The 17,723-nt window shown below is 43.9% G+C and overlaps 1 protein-coding gene across 3 annotated transcripts in view; it reads right to left on the bottom strand.

Moving 5' to 3' along the window:
* MAP3K4 (mitogen-activated protein kinase kinase kinase 4) overlaps positions 1 to 17,723 on the bottom strand; it is an 83,565-nt gene that overhangs the window by 6,966 nt on the left and 58,876 nt on the right. For 2 of the 3 annotated variants that reach the window (XM_032837259.1, XM_032837258.1), the window contains exons 14-22: positions 17,133 to 17,211; positions 16,305 to 16,371; positions 12,377 to 12,473; positions 11,427 to 11,570; positions 7,914 to 8,014; positions 7,211 to 7,291; positions 4,000 to 4,191; positions 2,882 to 2,952; positions 410 to 526 (exon numbers count right to left, since the gene is read on the bottom strand). In XM_032837259.1, the coding sequence (XP_032693150.1) occupies positions 410 to 526; positions 2,882 to 2,952; positions 4,000 to 4,191; positions 7,211 to 7,291; positions 7,914 to 8,014; positions 11,427 to 11,570; positions 12,377 to 12,473; positions 16,305 to 16,371; positions 17,133 to 17,211 (949 nt within the window). The remainder of the gene's footprint in view (positions 1 to 409; positions 527 to 2,881; positions 2,953 to 3,999; positions 4,192 to 7,210; positions 7,292 to 7,913; positions 8,015 to 11,426; positions 11,571 to 12,376; positions 12,474 to 16,304; positions 16,372 to 17,132; positions 17,212 to 17,723) is intronic. The other variant, XM_032837260.1, reaches the window with a different exon arrangement.

Genomic DNA, 17,723 nt, shown 5'->3' with positions numbered 1-17,723 from the left:
CCAAGGATTTACTTCTAAACACAAGGGGGGAATCGAATTTCAAGTTTTGACTTCCTCATTTCACAAGTTCCTTAGTACACGTAAAAGAAAAATCAGCATGATCAGTGAAAAATGGGGGGAAAAAAGTAATACGCTGCGTAAGGGGCATTTTAGGAGAATCTTCTCATCGGCAGGATGGGTTTCAGTGCTTTATAATGTCGGGTTAACGACTACAGTCTACAACTTACATTTTAGGAAGAACTCCTCTAGTTTCAGAGAGAAGGCAGAAATGATGTAACTCATGGAGATTTCCTGATAATTAGGCAAAGTTACTGTGCTCTGAAATGAGAAGACCTGCGATGTAGAACAGGACTCCGACTGTGCCCTTACTGATTGCTCAGACAAAACCGTGTCATCAAAGTTGGCTTACTCTATGAAGCTCCACACCAAAATACCGAACCAGGTTGGGGTGTTTGATGCCCTCAAAGATTTTCAATTCGTCTGCAGTTTCCTTGATAGTTTTATGGTCATTTGGTTGAAATCGAATCTGTAAAGAGAAAACTGTTGATCAGCGTTGGTCCCGTCACAAACCAGAAACAAGGGGGTCTCCAGACATCTGTGTCATCTGGACCCACGGGACTATGGTCAGTGTGCCTGTAATCTGACTTCAAGTCTTTCTTTGCCTTGTCCTTCCACGTGAATGAAACATGCCTGCTTTAGAATATTTGATGAGAGAACAGCTAACGGGATCATTTTCGTAATCCGCAAACCGAATTCACAAAAACATTAAGCATTCAATAAGTGAGCACAAGCATATAGGTTCTGGAAGACAGAAAGCTGTGAGATGATTGTGCCCTTAAGTTTATAAAGGGGCCCTTAAGTTTATAAAGGGGCACCTATACCCCAATGTTTATAGCAGCGATGTCCATAAAAGCCAAGCTATGGGAAGAGCCCAGATGTCCTTTGACTTGATGAATAAAGATGTGATGTATACACACGCACGCGTGCACGCGCACACACACACACACAATGGAATATTACACAGCCATCAGAAAATGTAATCTTGCCAGTTGCAACAAATGTGGATGGAAACAGAAGATATTTATGCCAAGTGAAATAAGTCAGCCAGAGAAAGACAATTATATGATCTCACCCATATGTGGAATTTAAGAAACAAAACAGATCCATAGGGGAAGAGAGGAAACAATAAAACAAGACAAAATGAGTGAGGGAAACAGCCCATAAGAGAGTCTTAATCACAGGAAACAAACTGAGGGTCGCTGGAGGGGAGGAGAGTGGGTGGATGGGGTGACTTGGTGACGGGCATGAAGGAGAGCATGTGATATAATGAGCACGGGGGGTGATATAATGAGAAGACTGATGAGTCACTGACCTCTACCTCTCAAACTAATAATGCATTATATGCTAATTAATTGAATTTAAATTAGAAAAGAAAAGTTTATGACTGGGGCGCCTGGGTGGCTCAGCCAGTTAAGTGTCTGCCTTCGACTCAGGTCACGATCCCAGGGTCGTGGAATCGAGACCGGTGTCTGGCTCCCTGCTCAGTGGGTAGTCTGTTTCTCCCTCTCTCTCTCTTCCCCTAATTGTGCTCCCTCTCTCTCAAATAAATAAATAAAATCTTTTTTAAAAAAGATGTATTTATTTGAGAGAGAGAGTACACACACAAGCAGGGGTGGGTGGGGAGGGGTAGAAGGAAAGGGAGATGCAGGCTCCCCACTGAGCAGGGAGCCTGATCAGGATGCGATCTCCAGACCCTAGGATCATGACCTGAGTTGAACACAGATGCTTAACCTACTGGGCCACCCAGGTGCCCTAAATAAAACCTTTAAAATAGGGGCACCTGGGTGGCTCAGTGGGTTAAAGCCTCTGCCTTTGGCTCAGGTCATGATCCCAGGGTCCTGGGATCGAGCCCCGAATCGGGCTCTCTGCTCAGCAGGGAGCCTGCCTCCTCCTCCTCTCTCTCTCTGCCTGCCTCTCTGCCTACTTGTGATCTCTGTCTGTCAAATAAATAAATAAAATATTTAAAAAAAAAAACAAAAAAACAAAAACTTTTAAAATAAAAGAAGAAGAGGAAGAAGAACTTGACAGCCCATCAGGAGCAAGGTAGAGGCAGAGTGGGCAGTGTCTCTCCATGCACGGAAGACAAGAAACACTGCAGGAGCTCAGAGAGAGAGGGCCATGGTGGCTCAGGCCTCTTGCCCCACGGGCTCCTCTGCGCTGAGGCCCAGAGGGTCTCCTCAACAGTATTTGTCTCCCTGATGGGCCTCCGCAGGTTTCCCCTGCTCGCCCCCATCCTCCCTCCAGCTGTTGCGACGCTACTCATTTCCTTTTTTTTTTTTTTTCTTTTAAGATTTTATTTATTTGACAGACAGAGATCACAAGTAGGCAGAGAGGCAGGCAGGGATAGAGAGGAGAAAGCAGGCTCTCCGTGAAGCAGAGAGCCCGATGCGGGGCTCGACTCCAGGACCCTGGGATCATGACCTGAGCTGAAAGCAGAGGCTTTAATCCACTGAGCCACCCAGGCGCCCCAAGAGACACTATTCATTTCTGAAGCTGATCACAAACAGTATCTTCTCCCCAGCTCCCTGCTAAGATGCTGTTACCAGGGTCCTCTCGGCCTTCGGCTAACTCTGCTCGCCTCGCTCTGTGTGGCACTTGGCACAGCTGTGCGGTGGCAGAATTACCTGTGCCCCTGGTCCGAGCATCCTCACTGGCGCCTTCCTGGAGTCAGATTCCCGGCTACTCTGGCATCTCAGGGCATCTGCCTCACGACTCAACACAGAGACACCAAGCTGGCTCTAGGCGCCAAGAGCCTCAAAAACAAGCTTCTTCCCCAAATCTCTGCCACACCAAAAGGCCCCCACAAGGCCAGATCACTCACCTCCTTCATAGCCATCAGCTCGCCAGTGTCGACACTGATGCAGGTGTAGACCTTCCCGTACTGCCCCTCCCCTGCGAACAGAACACACACACTGCTCTCAGTCACCAAAGCGAGGCCATTTTAAGTCACTCAGATGTACGATAATCTTCTCCAGGTCTGGATCTGTATTTACATGACCTACACTTATCCACTACTGCAAGACCCAAAATGTTTCTGAGTGTTCCCCAATGACTAAAGGCAATCTCTGGGCTGTGCCTTACCTGTACAAATCTAGAGTAGAAGTGACTTTGGCAAACCCTGGAAGGGGCGTGAAGGTGCACACTTCTGCACACTTCCGGCCCTCAGGGAGGTCAGGGCTGGGGGTCAGGAGGAAGCCCGGCCACAGCTAACCACACCTCATCGCTGCACGGCCAGGGATGTGTGGGAATGGATCTGACTAACACATCTTTGGGGACGGACATTCAGGGGATATATGGCTAAGACGGGTAACAAGAATTGATAAAATTTATAAAGCACTAGATTTTTTCTGTATTTTCTGCCGTAACAGCTCTACAGACCCTTGAGAGTTTCTGGGGGCTCCCAGAGTCCTCTTGTTACAACTGTGTTGGCCTCTTCAGACCTAAACACCCCCCACCCCCCGGAGAGATGCACTGAAAAGCCGGGAGGGTCTGAAACATGGTCAGGCTCCTTCTGTCACACGATCCTCCGGTGGTTATTTCGCAAGAGGCACTTGGCCAGGAAATCATTAACAGGCAGCGTTTTAGGAAAGACCGTCTCTATTTGTACCTGGTCTCTCTTCAAAATGTGCTGGAAGGAATAAGGCCGTAAGAACATCAATAGGAGCTAACGGGTAAAATTTACGTAGTTCTCCACTGGCAACTTCTGGAGTTATCAAGCAGAACGATTCAATTTAATGAACCATTTAAAAAAATCTTTACAAAATCCCCTTTTGTACTGCTCTTAGAACACATTTTACAGACACATTATTTACAGAAACTAAAGAACAGAACCTCTACAAAAGACATGCCATGTCACAAGAGAAAAGGATCAATTCTATGGTTTAGCCTAAAGACGTGTAACTACTGCCATTTTCAATCGAGGTTCCTCAATTTCCTTACCAATTTTGTTTCCTCTTTGCCACTTGAAGGTCACCTTCCTCAAGCCTACGTGCATGACGTTATCGTAAGATTTAGGGGTGTCACAAACTTGACCAATGATATTCTTTCTCCTCATCTCTCGATACCTCTTTTCTTCAAACAATCGGACTGACTTCTGGATAGCTTCAATGGGTCCTTGTTTGGAAGCACTGTCTGGAGGGAGAATCACAAACTCAGTAGTTCAGTCACCAGAGTGAGTCAAAGGCCCTCAAACAACAACAGGAACGGAGCAACACAAGTGAGCACTCAGCACGGCAAAGCCGAGCATCCTCCGGTCAGATACCCAGCAGGTGCGTTCGAGTCCATTCCAACCGCACAGCTGCAGAGGATGCGACGCCACACACACACACACACAGAGCAGGTGCATTCGGGTCCATTCCAACCGCACAGCTGCAGAGGACGCCACCAACCACACACAGACACACACACACACACACACAATCCAGGCTAGTTGGTTAGAGCCGATGACTTCCTTCCCCCAGACGGCTGCTCAGACAGACACCGCAGGGACCTCCCGTTTGCCTCCAGGCTATTCTGTCTCTAAAACACTCTCTCTTTTTTTTTTTATAATTTTTTTATTTTTAATTTATTTGACAAACAGAGATCACAAGTACGCAGAGAGTCAGGCAGAGAGAGAGAGAGAGAGAGACAGGAGGAAGCAGGCTCCCCACCGAGCAGAGAGCCCGACTCGGAACTCGATCCCAGGACCCTGAGATCACAGCCCGAGCCGAAGGCAGAGGCCCAACCCACTGAGCCACCCAGGCGCCCTCCAATATGCTCCTGTGGGCTAGAATTGTCTTTCTAACACGGACAATCTCACCATGCCCCTTTCCTACTTAAATTATTTCACGGTTCTCAACAACCCATTTACCAAAAATCGAAGCCCTGCCTATGGGACTCATGGCCCTGCAGACTTTGGACCCGGTTTATCTTCCCCAGTTCATACTGTTCTTCTCTTCTCCTACCGCAGGCCCCAGAAGAACCAAACGGAAAAGACTCGTACAGAACACCCTGAGCCGTTTCTCACTTGGAGCTTGTGTTCACACCTTCCTGGCCAAGATGCTGTCTTCCCACACCGTGCCTGGGGAGTACATCTCACACGTCACAGCGCCGCTGAAATGCCACGCCTTTCCTCAGAAGCCATCTCTGATGAGAAGGGAATTCAGTTGTCCCTTTCTGGAAAGAGTCCAGAGCAAAGCCTCTGCAGAATGCCCAGGGAAAATCCTCACTTCGCCATTTTCCAGGTGTTTGACAATGGGCAAGTGACCTGACTTCTCCATGTATCACATTCCTACTCTGTGGAATGAGGGCAGTATCTCTGGCACAAGCGCTACTGTAAGCGTTCCGTGACACCCCACACGTAAAGCAATAAGCACCGTGGCCAGGACACAGCAATACTCAGTAAGGTTTCGCTACTGTTACTACTATTTCTTACCTTCTCAGGCTCCACATCTCTAGAAAATAAGTCTCCGATTTATTTTATCATGACTTACAGTGAGAAATAACTTTTACATACACAGAGATCTAAACAAGAGTTTCACGAAACAACATTCCTCTTACACATGTGATTGAGACTCTGTCCTTTTTTCTTTAATGCAGACTTTACAACCCACCGATGGGTCACACCTGTCCTGTGAGCAGCACTGCCTCAGACATGTCCCAATGACATACTCCTCATTCTGTATCCTCCCCATCCAAGAGCCTGAATTTTCTGGCCAACAAAGAGATCATGGAGGACGAGGATGGCTGGTAGGTTAATTTGAGAAGAGAAATTTCCCAAGATTCATAATGTTCTAATTGTAATTTCCTACCACAACCACTTCTTAAAAACATGAATCGCTCTTTTCTTTACCTCAGTATAGAACGCATCAGGTCTCCTGGGCACAACAAGACTTCACAGCTATGAGCCCATGCACTCCACTGTCAAGTATTTCTGGGAGGGGCTTTTTAAAAAATTTCTAAACAGTAAAAATTTTTCAAGATTTCTCCACCTTTGTTAATGTGCACTGTAACTATCCTGAGAGTTCCCAAGCTCTCTCGACCACAAAGTATTTGTTTTGAAAATTATCACAAAGACCTGGCACGCGGGGGAACTACTGGCAACGTGGGAGCCACAGGGGAACTCTCCTACCTGTCACCCAGGCTCCAGCACATGGATCTCCGAGCCCTTAACCCTCCGTACACACGTCACCTGCCCCAGACCTGGCAGTCATTTCTTGACGTCCTTCCTTTTTTGAACATCCCACCTTAGTCTGGTATCTGACACCGCATGACTGAGTGATACGCTAACCCATCTCCCTACCTCCTCCCCACTCAGGGCTAGCAGCTTCCTCCACCCCGGGGTCTTCCCAGCTCCTCCTTCCCACTCCCTGAACACACCAGGTGCTCAAGAGGCTGCAGGGCTGGCCACCAACTCTGGGAGAGGCCTTAAACACTTAGCTGTCACTGAAGACTGGCCATGGTGCGTCTTCCCCCAGCCCCTTCAAGTTCACCTCCATTTACAGCTACACAGTCACTGGGCCTCCCTCCAGATGTGTTTTTATTCTATACTTTTCCTCCAGGCTTGACGCAGACCAGTTTCTCCTTCAAGAGTCAGCTCAAGCCTCACCAGCTCAAGCCTCACCCCTGCATCAAGTGACATCCCCCGACTATTCCCCACTTTGATGGACAACATACTTCCAAGGGGTGACAGTTGGTAAGAGCACAGACTAGGAGACAGAGGCGGTGTGTGCTGGGTCCCAGCTCTGTCCCGATATCTGTCAGTGCTCTGGCAGTTACCACCTTTGCCAAACTACGTGGCTTCTCAAAAACGTTACCATACAGCATTAAGGCATGACTACTGCTTGATTTCACAAGTATTAATTATATTCCTCCCATGCACAAAGAACTATGCTAAGAGCCCACCCAAGGTGACATACGGGTTAAGCACCACGACTGTCTGAAGAATACAAAGATGAATAAAACTTGTTCTGATCCAAAGGAGCTTATAATTTATTAAAAGAAATAGGAAATACTTACACACACAGTACACACAGGAAGTAATGTCACACATATAAAAGAGATCAGAACATGTTAACATAGAAGGACTAATAATTCAAACTCTAAAGCATATTTTAACTGAAATTTCTCATTTTATCCTTCAGCATTTTAAGTTCAACGTCCTCTCCCTTACCCTTGGACTGGCTGATAAGTGTCCGAAGTTCCCAGCTTCTTCGAGCTGACCCACTTGCGTCTCCTTTTGGATAAGCTGGTTCTGCAAGATGTACGTTTTTCACACAAATTAACATTTATGGAATCTTCTGTAATCGAGAACAAGACTGAAATGGTGCACGGCGATGATTAGTTACCATCAACCTGTCCTTTTTGGTAATTAATTTCTATTTGATGTGAGTGTGAGAAGCTGTCTTGACAATCACTTCTAGGAAACTATACCAAAGTAAGAAGTTGTCAGTGGCATTACATGATTTTAGCCACATCAAACTTTCTACAAATAACAAGACATCAAAAAACAGAGCAGAAATCAGGTGCTCTGGGGACCCCACTCAAGAGGCCCGGCATTATAATAAAGCCTCAGTGTATCACTAACGAACCTACTGAAGGTTTGTATTTTTGAAGAAAATAAGAGTGCTTGGCAATTAAGTATCAGAAAACAAGTTTTTTTTAAAAAAGCCACACAAGTAGACCTAGAAAATGCAAGTACAGTTAAAAAGGCATTTATAGTAAAACACCAACATGTTGAACATCAAACGTTCTCTGGGAACTCTGTCACCTCTTTCTCACTCTTCATTTCTTTCTAAGGCATAACCGATGGAAAGTGGTAAACGGAGGCAGAGGATTCAGCGGGTCGAGACCAGAGTCTGTAGCTCACTACTCACCCTCACGCTCCTCGGTGGGGCTTGAGTGGCGGCTCAGGGACCGAAACTGTAACTCAGCAGCTATGGAAGCCAACCGGTCGTTCTCAGGGACGCTGGAACCCCTGTTTCGGGATTTTTAAAAATTGAGCTGTCAATTCAATGGAACTCAAAAGGAAAGACCTGAGATTCTTCTAGAGGGGTCATTCTCAGCTAGGGGCAATGCTGCCCACTGGGGACACCTGGCATCTAGTGAGCACAGGACAATGGGAAGGGCAGCCCCACATACAGAATTATGCTCCCACAGTGAACGTGCTGCTACTGACAAACCCTTCTCTGGAGCTGACAGGACAGTCAGATTTTTATCCTCTGCTGCTGACACACAAGAACCTGACTGAGTAACGCTCTGTTTTAAGTTAAAAACAACAAAAGTACAAACAAGATTTATAGTCAGGCGCTACTGGCATATGTGGAAAGCTCCATGTTTAAGCCCAGGATGGATCAAAATTATTAGCCAAACAGGGCTAATACTTACAATTCTGATCATACTATGGATTTATGTACTTAATTCTATTTACAGTGCTAAAATTATTACATGATTCAAAAGATTACAAATCTCTTCATAGGAAAATGCAAGGGCACCCCTCATGATTTTTCAAGCGGTCGCCAAGCAAAGGTGCAGAAGAGCAGGAAGCTTAGCATGTAAAAAGCAAAGTTAATTTGCTGCTTTTCCAGAATAAAGTTAAGAGTGTTTAGAAATCCAGAATGAATCCGTAAAGAGTAAAACCCAGAATTAAATGAGGGAAGTGTTAAAATTATAGTTCAAGTAAACCAAGAGAAGTATGGCCTGAGTTTGGTAACAAGTTTCGTGTGTACTATGTGTATAAGTCATATTATGAAGTATGGTAGCATTTATGCTCTTTTCCATCAGGTGCTAAATAGATTTAAGACGACAGGGTTCTACTGAACAGACGTTCGCAAATTACAGAGTATGAAATGCTTTTCTATTTCCCTAAACTCTCAAATCTGGCATAATCCTTGTTAAGTCTGAAGAGAAGGGGACATCCTCTATGGCCACGGAGTTCATCAAAAAGTCTTGAGGCCACTTCATGGAAAAGTCACGGATGTTGAAGTGAAGAGACACGTGACTCCTCACGCCACGCCAAAGACTGCGGTGCCAAGCAGAGGTCACTCGACACCTCTATTTTCCTGATTTCCCAGACACAACATGAGCCAAGCCCACATGCTCAGAGATTTTTGCTAGGGTAAAAATATACTTAAAGGGAACAGTGTGCTGGTGAATGCTTAACTACTAGTTGTGGAGTTCCACAATTGCAGTGGTGTAACATCCGGCTTGCAAAATTTCTGAAAAATTAACAACCAGTCTTGCAAAGCAGCAAGAGCCAGCTTCAACAAGCCAGACACCATAAAAAAGTTTTATCAACCCTGGTAAGATCACTGAAGCCCGAACAATTTCCTAAGTCAAACCAAATCAAATCAAAACATTCATGGGACACTTGGCAGAGGAAGACCTGCCAGTGCTGATGGGTCTCTGGGACAGGAAGGGCCGCACAGGGGCCGCAGGGAGTCCCGGCCATCATTCGGCGTCCCCCATGGCACACTCACAAACCCCAGGCTGTACCAGGGCATTGGCGGGACACGCGCCGTCCACCTCGGGGTCTGCTGCACAGGCCCCCCACAAAGGGGCTGAGGCCCAAAGTCAAACTGAACAGGAGTCAGGCTCGAACACAGGACTGAGGCAAACCACCATCGGCTAAGCGCGTCTCCACCTGGCCTCGCTGTCCTCAGCCCACTGTCACAGACACACCACCGGACGGTCAAGAGAACTTGACTCCTTTGTAAAAAATGGCCTTCAAGATGGCACACAATGGTGGTGGTAAAATTCCTATGTGTCCAGAATCATCCTAAAGATGAGGAACACTTATGAAATGTACTCACTACGGACTGAAAACCACCTCCACAAAGCCAAAGACTAAATGCACATGAAGGCTGACCACACGTACTTCACTTTTATACTAAAATACACTTAACATACCATACACCTCCAGCTCACAAATGCCTTGAACCATACTTCAAGAACCTCGAAAGAAGCAGGGGGTGTTCCTCCCCGTTCTAGTTTTACAGGAATGGTGTGCAAACGCGGACGAAGCAGGTCATGGGGAAGTGCTCTCCTCCCCCGCGTCTGCACGTGACGGGAAGTGGCTTCCCTTTGCCCTGAATGACACGTACAAAAAGATTGCTTCGGTGCCTCCCTCAGAGACAGGAGGGGGTATGTGGAAACATTTGCCATGAAATGCTCTCAGCAGTAAAATGAAGAAGGTAAATGGGAATCTGTTTAATGGTAACTGTTCATTGTTTTGGTTGACAGCTATAAAATGCGTTGACTTTTCTTAGGTTATAAACATTCATCACTACAAATTAGGAACAGTTGTTATTTTAATGGAGAAGAATGGAAATGTTCGTAGAAATTTTATACGGTTATAAAGTAAGTCTAAAAACATTTTAGTGTTTCTTTCAATTCTAAAGCTGTATGTGATCTTTCTGCCAACAACATACTAGTATTTTTTCTTTGGAGCAAGATACAGGGACTGAGTCTCACCACAGTTTCATCTTTTTTTCTCTGATTACCCTCAACTCGCAGAGTTTTATTTGACTCTCTCGGAAGATGAGAAGAGTGATGGTATGTCCCCTCTGCCAGACACAAGGGGAGAGTTACGAGTGACCGACTGTCCTTTCTCCATTAAGAACATGAGATCTTCGGGCGACTGGGTGGCTCAGTGGGTTAAAGCCTCTGCCTTCGGCTCAGGTTATGATCTCAGGGTCCTGGGACTGAGCCCCGCATCAGGCTCTCTGCTCAGCAGGGAGCCTGCTTCCCCTCTCTCTCTGCCTCTGCCTACTTGTGATCTCTGCCAAATAAATAAATAAAATCTTAAAAAAAAAAAAATATGAGACCTGAACAAAATCCTCTGTCAAAACTAACTAGAATGGGAAGAAGTGCAACTCACTCCTTACCTATACCAAAGACTCAAGCGAGACACTTTCTGGCGCTTGCCAAGTGTCTGATAGCTCTGTTCAGTAAGGATATGTCCTCCATATAAGATACAAACCCCGTGAACTCAGTTTTCCATTTTCATAAATTACATCTAATCAATAATTCTATAAATTAGAAAATCTGGTTAGAAAAGTGAGCCTTCTAAAAAATCCCCGCCTAATGGTGTTAACTAGAAGCCTTCTCTGAGCTACCTTGGGACCGACCCCTCAAGGCACTACTTGCCCAAATTCTCATGTCCCCTTTGGTGGGGAGCAGGTTCTTTGGTCCGACACTCTCTCCGAAGAGTTGTTACTGGCAGGGAGTCTGGTCATTTTGGTTAATGTTAGCTCCGAGGAAATATTAATCAGGCAAATTATTTACTCGTGCTGCTGGGTGCTCGAGCCTGCGGGGAGTCACACTTCCCCCCACTGCGGAAGTGCACAGGAGGGGGCCGAGGAGGCATGCTGCCGGCGGGGGGTGACTACCTGGTATCATGGGCACTGCTGGCGGGTTTGGGTGGTGCAGAGTCGCTGCCCGAGGGGCCAGGGCGAGCGGCGGCGGCGGCCGCAGTGACAGAAGCAGCAGCGAGGCTGCCGTGGCTCCGCGCGTCCGAAGGCACGCTCCGAGTGCTGAGGCGAGAAGAGAAGCTTCAGGAACACAGCCGAGAAAACGGACTGGACTCTCCAGTGGTTTTCAGTTAAGAATAAAATAGGGTGAGGAAGTGAAAAAATACTTAAAAATATAAAATGCAAATTTTCCTTTGAGATTCAGGTCTAGGTGTAAAAAAGAAAAAAACTAATTACCTTGAAAAATAATTGTGGTCTTTTCCTAGCAAATACTGCCAAATGAAATTAACTTTTAAAAAGTGATTCTACAGGGGAGAGAAAAGGCTCACTCCGTCCAGATGCAGAAATGCCACCACATTCAAGGGAGACACTTCGTACTGGAGTTTCAAAACTCGCTCTTGTATTTAAGTCGCTTCAAGGTTATAGACACACATGAGAGTCAAGACTGGAAAGATCATTCCAGTTTTTCTTCACTTCTACACTGACGTTTAGGATTGTTTTTCAAATGTTTATTATGCTATGCATACTCAAATCTGTTTTCGTAAGGTCATTTTCAAAGAAAGAGAAAGAAAGAATTATTCCAAAGCTGGCCAGCATTTAGTAGCTCGAGGTTACGAACAAGCTGAGAACCTAGGGCACCTGGAAAGGCACAAGTCTGTGGCAAAGTTGCATGTGTTTTTCTCTTGCAAGCAAGGCCCTCCCTGTGGTCTATCTTCAAGAAAATGCAACTCAGAGCATTTAAAACAGTATGAACGAGAACACAGAAAACCCGCTCCGTGGTCAGAGCAAGCGTCCAGAAGCTGCCAGAGCGGGAGCGTGCGCCTCAGAGAAGAATCCAGACTGTGAATGGCTAGGCAGGTGCCAAATACCTGAATCCCTCTGGGGTCGGGATGATCAGATGCGGGTTAGGAGGGTCGCTGTGGCAGCGCGGCACCTTCACGGGACGGGGGCTGTTCCGATGAAGAGCTGCCAGGGACAACAGTGACAAAGGCAACTTGTTAAAGGCGTCAACGGGAAAAGCCAAAGCCGGTCACTACACGTAAACGGGATGGGACTTAACTTTGCTAGTGGCCAAAATAAACCCGTTCTGTAAGTGAGAAAGTCATTATCATGTAGACAAACATTGTGGAATACAGCACTTTTTAAGAACTAATAAAAGGTATATTATACGTTCAAACTCTGAGCCATCAAAAATATTTCTGAAATCCTGGTGAGAAAGCACACAATGGACACGAAATAAACAATGTGACCCAGATGGAGACTGAGATGAGGCATCTCTCTAATAAAGATTCTTGATGCTGGCTACATTCTTAGAGAGATTCTGGCCCGTGCTGACACTTTACTTGGGTTCCGAGTCAGGGACGGCCACAGTCAATTTCCCAAGTACACAGAGTTTTATTTAATTCCTTTAAACCAAATAAGGAGGATCAGACATGGTTTAAATGGGCTATTCTTTTTTAGAACATGTTTTCCTCTCTTCTTTGTTTAAACATTCTGGTAAAAACTAGATAAAATTTAAAATAAAAATTTAAAGGGCCTTTGCCTAGTGATTACAGAATCGCTGATAATTCTTTCCTGGAACTAGACACCACTGGCATAGCACACGTGTTACATTTTGTCTATTTTGCCCCTATATGTGTAATCTTACTTCTGACTGAGTCTTAACCCTCCTTAATTTTTTAAAAGTCGTCTCTTCTCTTCACGTGAATGATTTCACTCCATATGTTTTATTTCATCTATATATGCTTTATCCTAAATGGAAATACCCTCTTCTTCGTGGTTCTAGTTAGTTTGTTGTCAATAACAACACAGAAATGACTGAAGTCCCCAAAATGGAGAGATCTGAAGAGGAAACTTGCAAAGCAAAAATCAAGCAATTATTAAGAAAAAATTCAGGCAATTTGTGTCTCTGGCTCACTATATCAACAATTATAATAGTAAATGAAAGAACTCCAATAACAAAGGTAAAAAGAGAAATAAAACCAATAAAAATGTTTATGGAAGGAAGGTGTTATCTTTAATTCAGCAAACACAGTGGGAACTTTGGAGTCAAAAATCACTAAAAAATTTCCCCCTTGAGGTGTAAAAAAAGAAAGATGTGCTGCTAGAACACAAGCACGCAAATTTCCCATTCCTCATGTAAGAGAGAGAGAATTTCTTCTCAGAGTATATATAATGAACTGCTGCAAAACTGTGACATTTCACCAAAAAGAAAATTCAAATGATCAATAAACATAAAATAGATGCTTTAATTTCACTAGTGATATTTACTATAGAGATGCTTCTCATGGCAAAAACTAACCAAACAAATGTTCACAAGGAAACGGTGCAAAGAACTATTAACACACCCTTAACGGACACAAGGCAGCCAGTAAGGAGAACGAGACGGATCTCCACCCATCGACACAGAGGAACTCCTACAGTCGTCAGGTAAGGAAAGCGACACGAATATTCAACGGGATCCAGCTTTCATGCAGAAGAAGCGGCGGCCCTGTCTATGCTTGCGTGACGCTGGGAGCATAAAGGAGGCAGGGCCGCACGCACCTGCACAACCAGGGGAGCGCGCAGAACCCAGGGAAGGCTGCCTACCAGGCTGCTGCTGGGGCTTCGGAGGGTAGCGCTGAGCTGAGGGAGAGAAAGACCGCAGGCAGCGGGAAGGCCAGCTGGCTGCTCTCCCTTCCACCAAGTGCCCTGGTGAGGAAACAGCACAAAACCGGAGGCAGACTGCCGCCACGCACAGAACGCTGGGGTTTACGAAGCGTCAATGCGGAGCCCTCGTTAGCACCTGAGGAGCACTTGCAGACGAGGCTCAGGATGTCGTATGCGCAGCCCCAGGTCACCAGGCCATCTGGCAATCTGACTCTCAGCCGGTGCTGTTTCCACCAAGCCATGTGGCCCAGAAGACAGGGAGCACCTCTGGCCTCCAGACAGCACGGTAACCAGCCATCCCGCCAGCAGCGGGGGAGAGGCACACGAGTAAGGAGTGATCCCGCCTTAGCAGTGATTACCCCTCAACCACGGGAGCACGACTGCTTTTTGCTTTCCTCCGTAGTCTTTTTCTACCTTGAAATTTTCTACATGTACATTCTCTGCATTTCTCTACATACCCTTTCTGTATTGTAATTTTTTTTTAAGATTTTATTTATTTATTTGAAATAGAGAGAGCAAAGGGTGGGAAGGGGGAAAGCGAGCAGCAGGCTTTCCGCTGAGCAGGGAGTCTGATGCAGGGCTTGAACCCAGGACCCCAAGATCATGGCCTGAGCTGAAGGCAGACGCTTAACTGAGTGAGCCACCCAGGCACCCCTCCATGTTGCAATTTTGCTACCATGAAAATGATTAGTAAGTATATTATAATAAAATTAGTAATGCTATATCATTATATTAGTAATGATAGTTAAGTATTTTAAAGTAATGTAAATGTAAAATAATGATAAATTGATAAATGTGACAAATGATAAATAATGATAAAATGATAAATGGTAAGTAATTTAAAAGTAATGATAGTTAAGTATTTTTAAAAAGTGATTTTTAGAGCACCTAAGTGGCTCAGATGGTTAAGTGACTGCCTTCGGCTCAGGTCATGATACTGGAGTCCTGGGATCAAGTCCCACACTGGGGCTCTTAGCTCTGAGGAAACTCTGCTTCTCCCTCTAACCATCTCCCCTCTCATGCTCTCTCTCACTCTCTCTCATATAAATAAATAAAATCTTTTTTTTTAAAAAGTGATTTTTACTGAATTACTGATCATGTATGCATTCTTAGTGAAATATTTTAGGAGATCAGAAAATCAAAGTTTTTAGGATAATATGATTAATCAAAAGTTCCATAAGAATATAGAAATGCTATAAAATTATAACATTATATAAAATATTCAAAGAGTTTTACAAATGATAACTTTCATTTCATAACAGACTTTGGAGAAAAAAAGGTATAAAATGAGTAACTAAGTAAATTTTAAAGATAGTGAAACCAAGCATTAAAACCTGGTCTCCGAGATTTTCTGAAGCTAGCAAGCACCCTTGAATATATAGTTCCTGCTCAGTAAGTTTACCACTTGTGAATTATTTTATTCTGTATAACTTAAACTGCTTCAAAATGTCTATGCTTTCATTTCTGGATGTTTATTGGATATAAATAGTTTTGCTTTTACTTACTATCTCAAGAATGGGGAAAGGCACAGTCTTTTTCGGATCTATTTTGTTTAAAAGTTTCAACATACTCCATAAAACTGTACACTAAACTGTCACTGAACACTATAATGAAAATATATCATAGCATAACTTTAACTTGTATTTTTTGGGTTTTTTTTAAGTAAAATCAATGAAAAATTTACACTGTTAGTGGGGAAATTCTTAGCTGTGGCGGAGAAAACAAACTCATTCTGCTGAGGTGAGGAAGGGGTAGAACAATTACATTCACTCACCAACAGCAGGAAAGGCCCTTGCTCCCTAACAGACAGCTGTCTCTCCAAGTCTTTCCTTCCCAGAAGAAGAGATTTTAAGGGGATGAACAGAATCATTGTTGGTGTGCAAAATATTAGTTATTAATTAAACTGTGTAGCTAACACCGCTGGGGGCAGTGCATATCCTTTGCTGGCATTTTCATCTTCCTGCTGGACTCAGAACTGTTCAGAGTTCCCCATATACACACCTCATGCCTGTCACTGTCATCTTCTTTGATATTGTTAAAGAACTCCTCGACACAGCGTGAAGGGCTGCACCTGTAAGGTGATGGGCCTGCCCAAACCAGGAGGTGCTAGGGGAAATGTTCTAACGGCCGTCTTACCAAGGTACAAACCTGTAACAGGACTGTGTGGCTTTCCTATCACATGGCCAATGCACTCATTCATCAGGGCTTGAAGACTCTAGGGAAGTGAGAGAGGACAGAGGAAAGAATGTACATTCTCTCAATGATGCAAGCAGCACAATTAAGCTTTCCATCTAGTAAAAGAAATATGCTGTGCTATCCTTAGTAAGTACTTTCAAAGTTCATTTGGAAGACAAAAGGTCTAAATAAAAATTAAACATAAACTGCACATAATTTAAAAATAGTAATAATAATATATGTCATTCACCTTTTATTAATAAAAGCGAATTAGCATTCAACTTCCCATAAGGCAATAATATGCACGATCAAGGGACTTCTCCTATAATCATTTCTACTATTCAGAGGCTAACAGGATTGAATTCACATGTTGACCATTGTCTTTTTCAGCTGATGGAATATACTGGAATAATAGTGATAATATTTAACATGTGGCATGCTCTCAAATGAAGCATGCCGAAGTGAAACAGCTAATCCTTATTCTTCATTAAACTGCTAAAAAGCACCAACTAATACGTCAGCACTTTGTAAAATGTGAAACTGACAAATATTTTAGAAGTGCCAGGCTTCACAGCTTCCTCTGACTCAGCTGATAGACCAATGTTGTTATAAAAAGAAAAGAACATGGAATATTTTACTATGTTGTTACAAGTACTTTACCTTTCAGTGTTATCATTACAGTTAGGAAAAAATATTTAAGAACAACTATACAAAAATACACAATCAGGAACAGTGATCAACTTATTTCAATAATAATGATGATAATAATAATAATTAAAAAAACTCCAGAATATTCCATACCAAGAAGTCATCTTCTGGCAAAGCTGAAATAAAGGCAGGTTCAATGGCTTGTAGAAAGTCAAAACCTTGGGTTGCCCACCTGTTACATGAGGAAGTTCAACAGTCACAAAATTAAGAAAACACTGTAATAGTTTCAGTAGTACTGAAAAATAACCTGGAAAATTATCATCTAAGAAAAAACACATTTTTTGACTTTATGTAAATGCCTGGGGTTGAGTAAATTCATAGCATGTGTTGAGAAAAAAAGGACAAACAGCTTCTTAATAAAGGCACTGGTTACCGATTTGTTTCCATTTGCATTCAAAAAAGGCTTAAATTTCACGAGGGAAGGAAAAAAAAAATAGCAATCATAAGACCTGTCCAGGGAAAATGTGAACTCCCTTAAAAATTAACTCATTATGGAACAATTTTTTTTAAGTTATACAAATATTATGGGGCTTTCTGTGGTAATAGTTTCATTTAAAAACAAAACAAAGCAAAATCCTATCATCTAAGACTTCAAAATGCTCCTTTTTGTGTCATCTGTTCAGAAATCTCACATAAAATATACATATGAAATGCTACCATGCCCACATCCCTCGCATTCCCGCA

This window comes from Lontra canadensis, unplaced genomic scaffold, assembly GCF_010015895.1.
Source record: "Lontra canadensis isolate GAN:19392208 unplaced genomic scaffold, GSC_riverotter_1.0 scaffold97, whole genome shotgun sequence".
NCBI classification, from domain to species: Eukaryota; Metazoa; Chordata; class Mammalia; order Carnivora; family Mustelidae; genus Lontra; species Lontra canadensis.
This window is presented reverse-complemented; position numbering and strand designations above follow the sequence as displayed.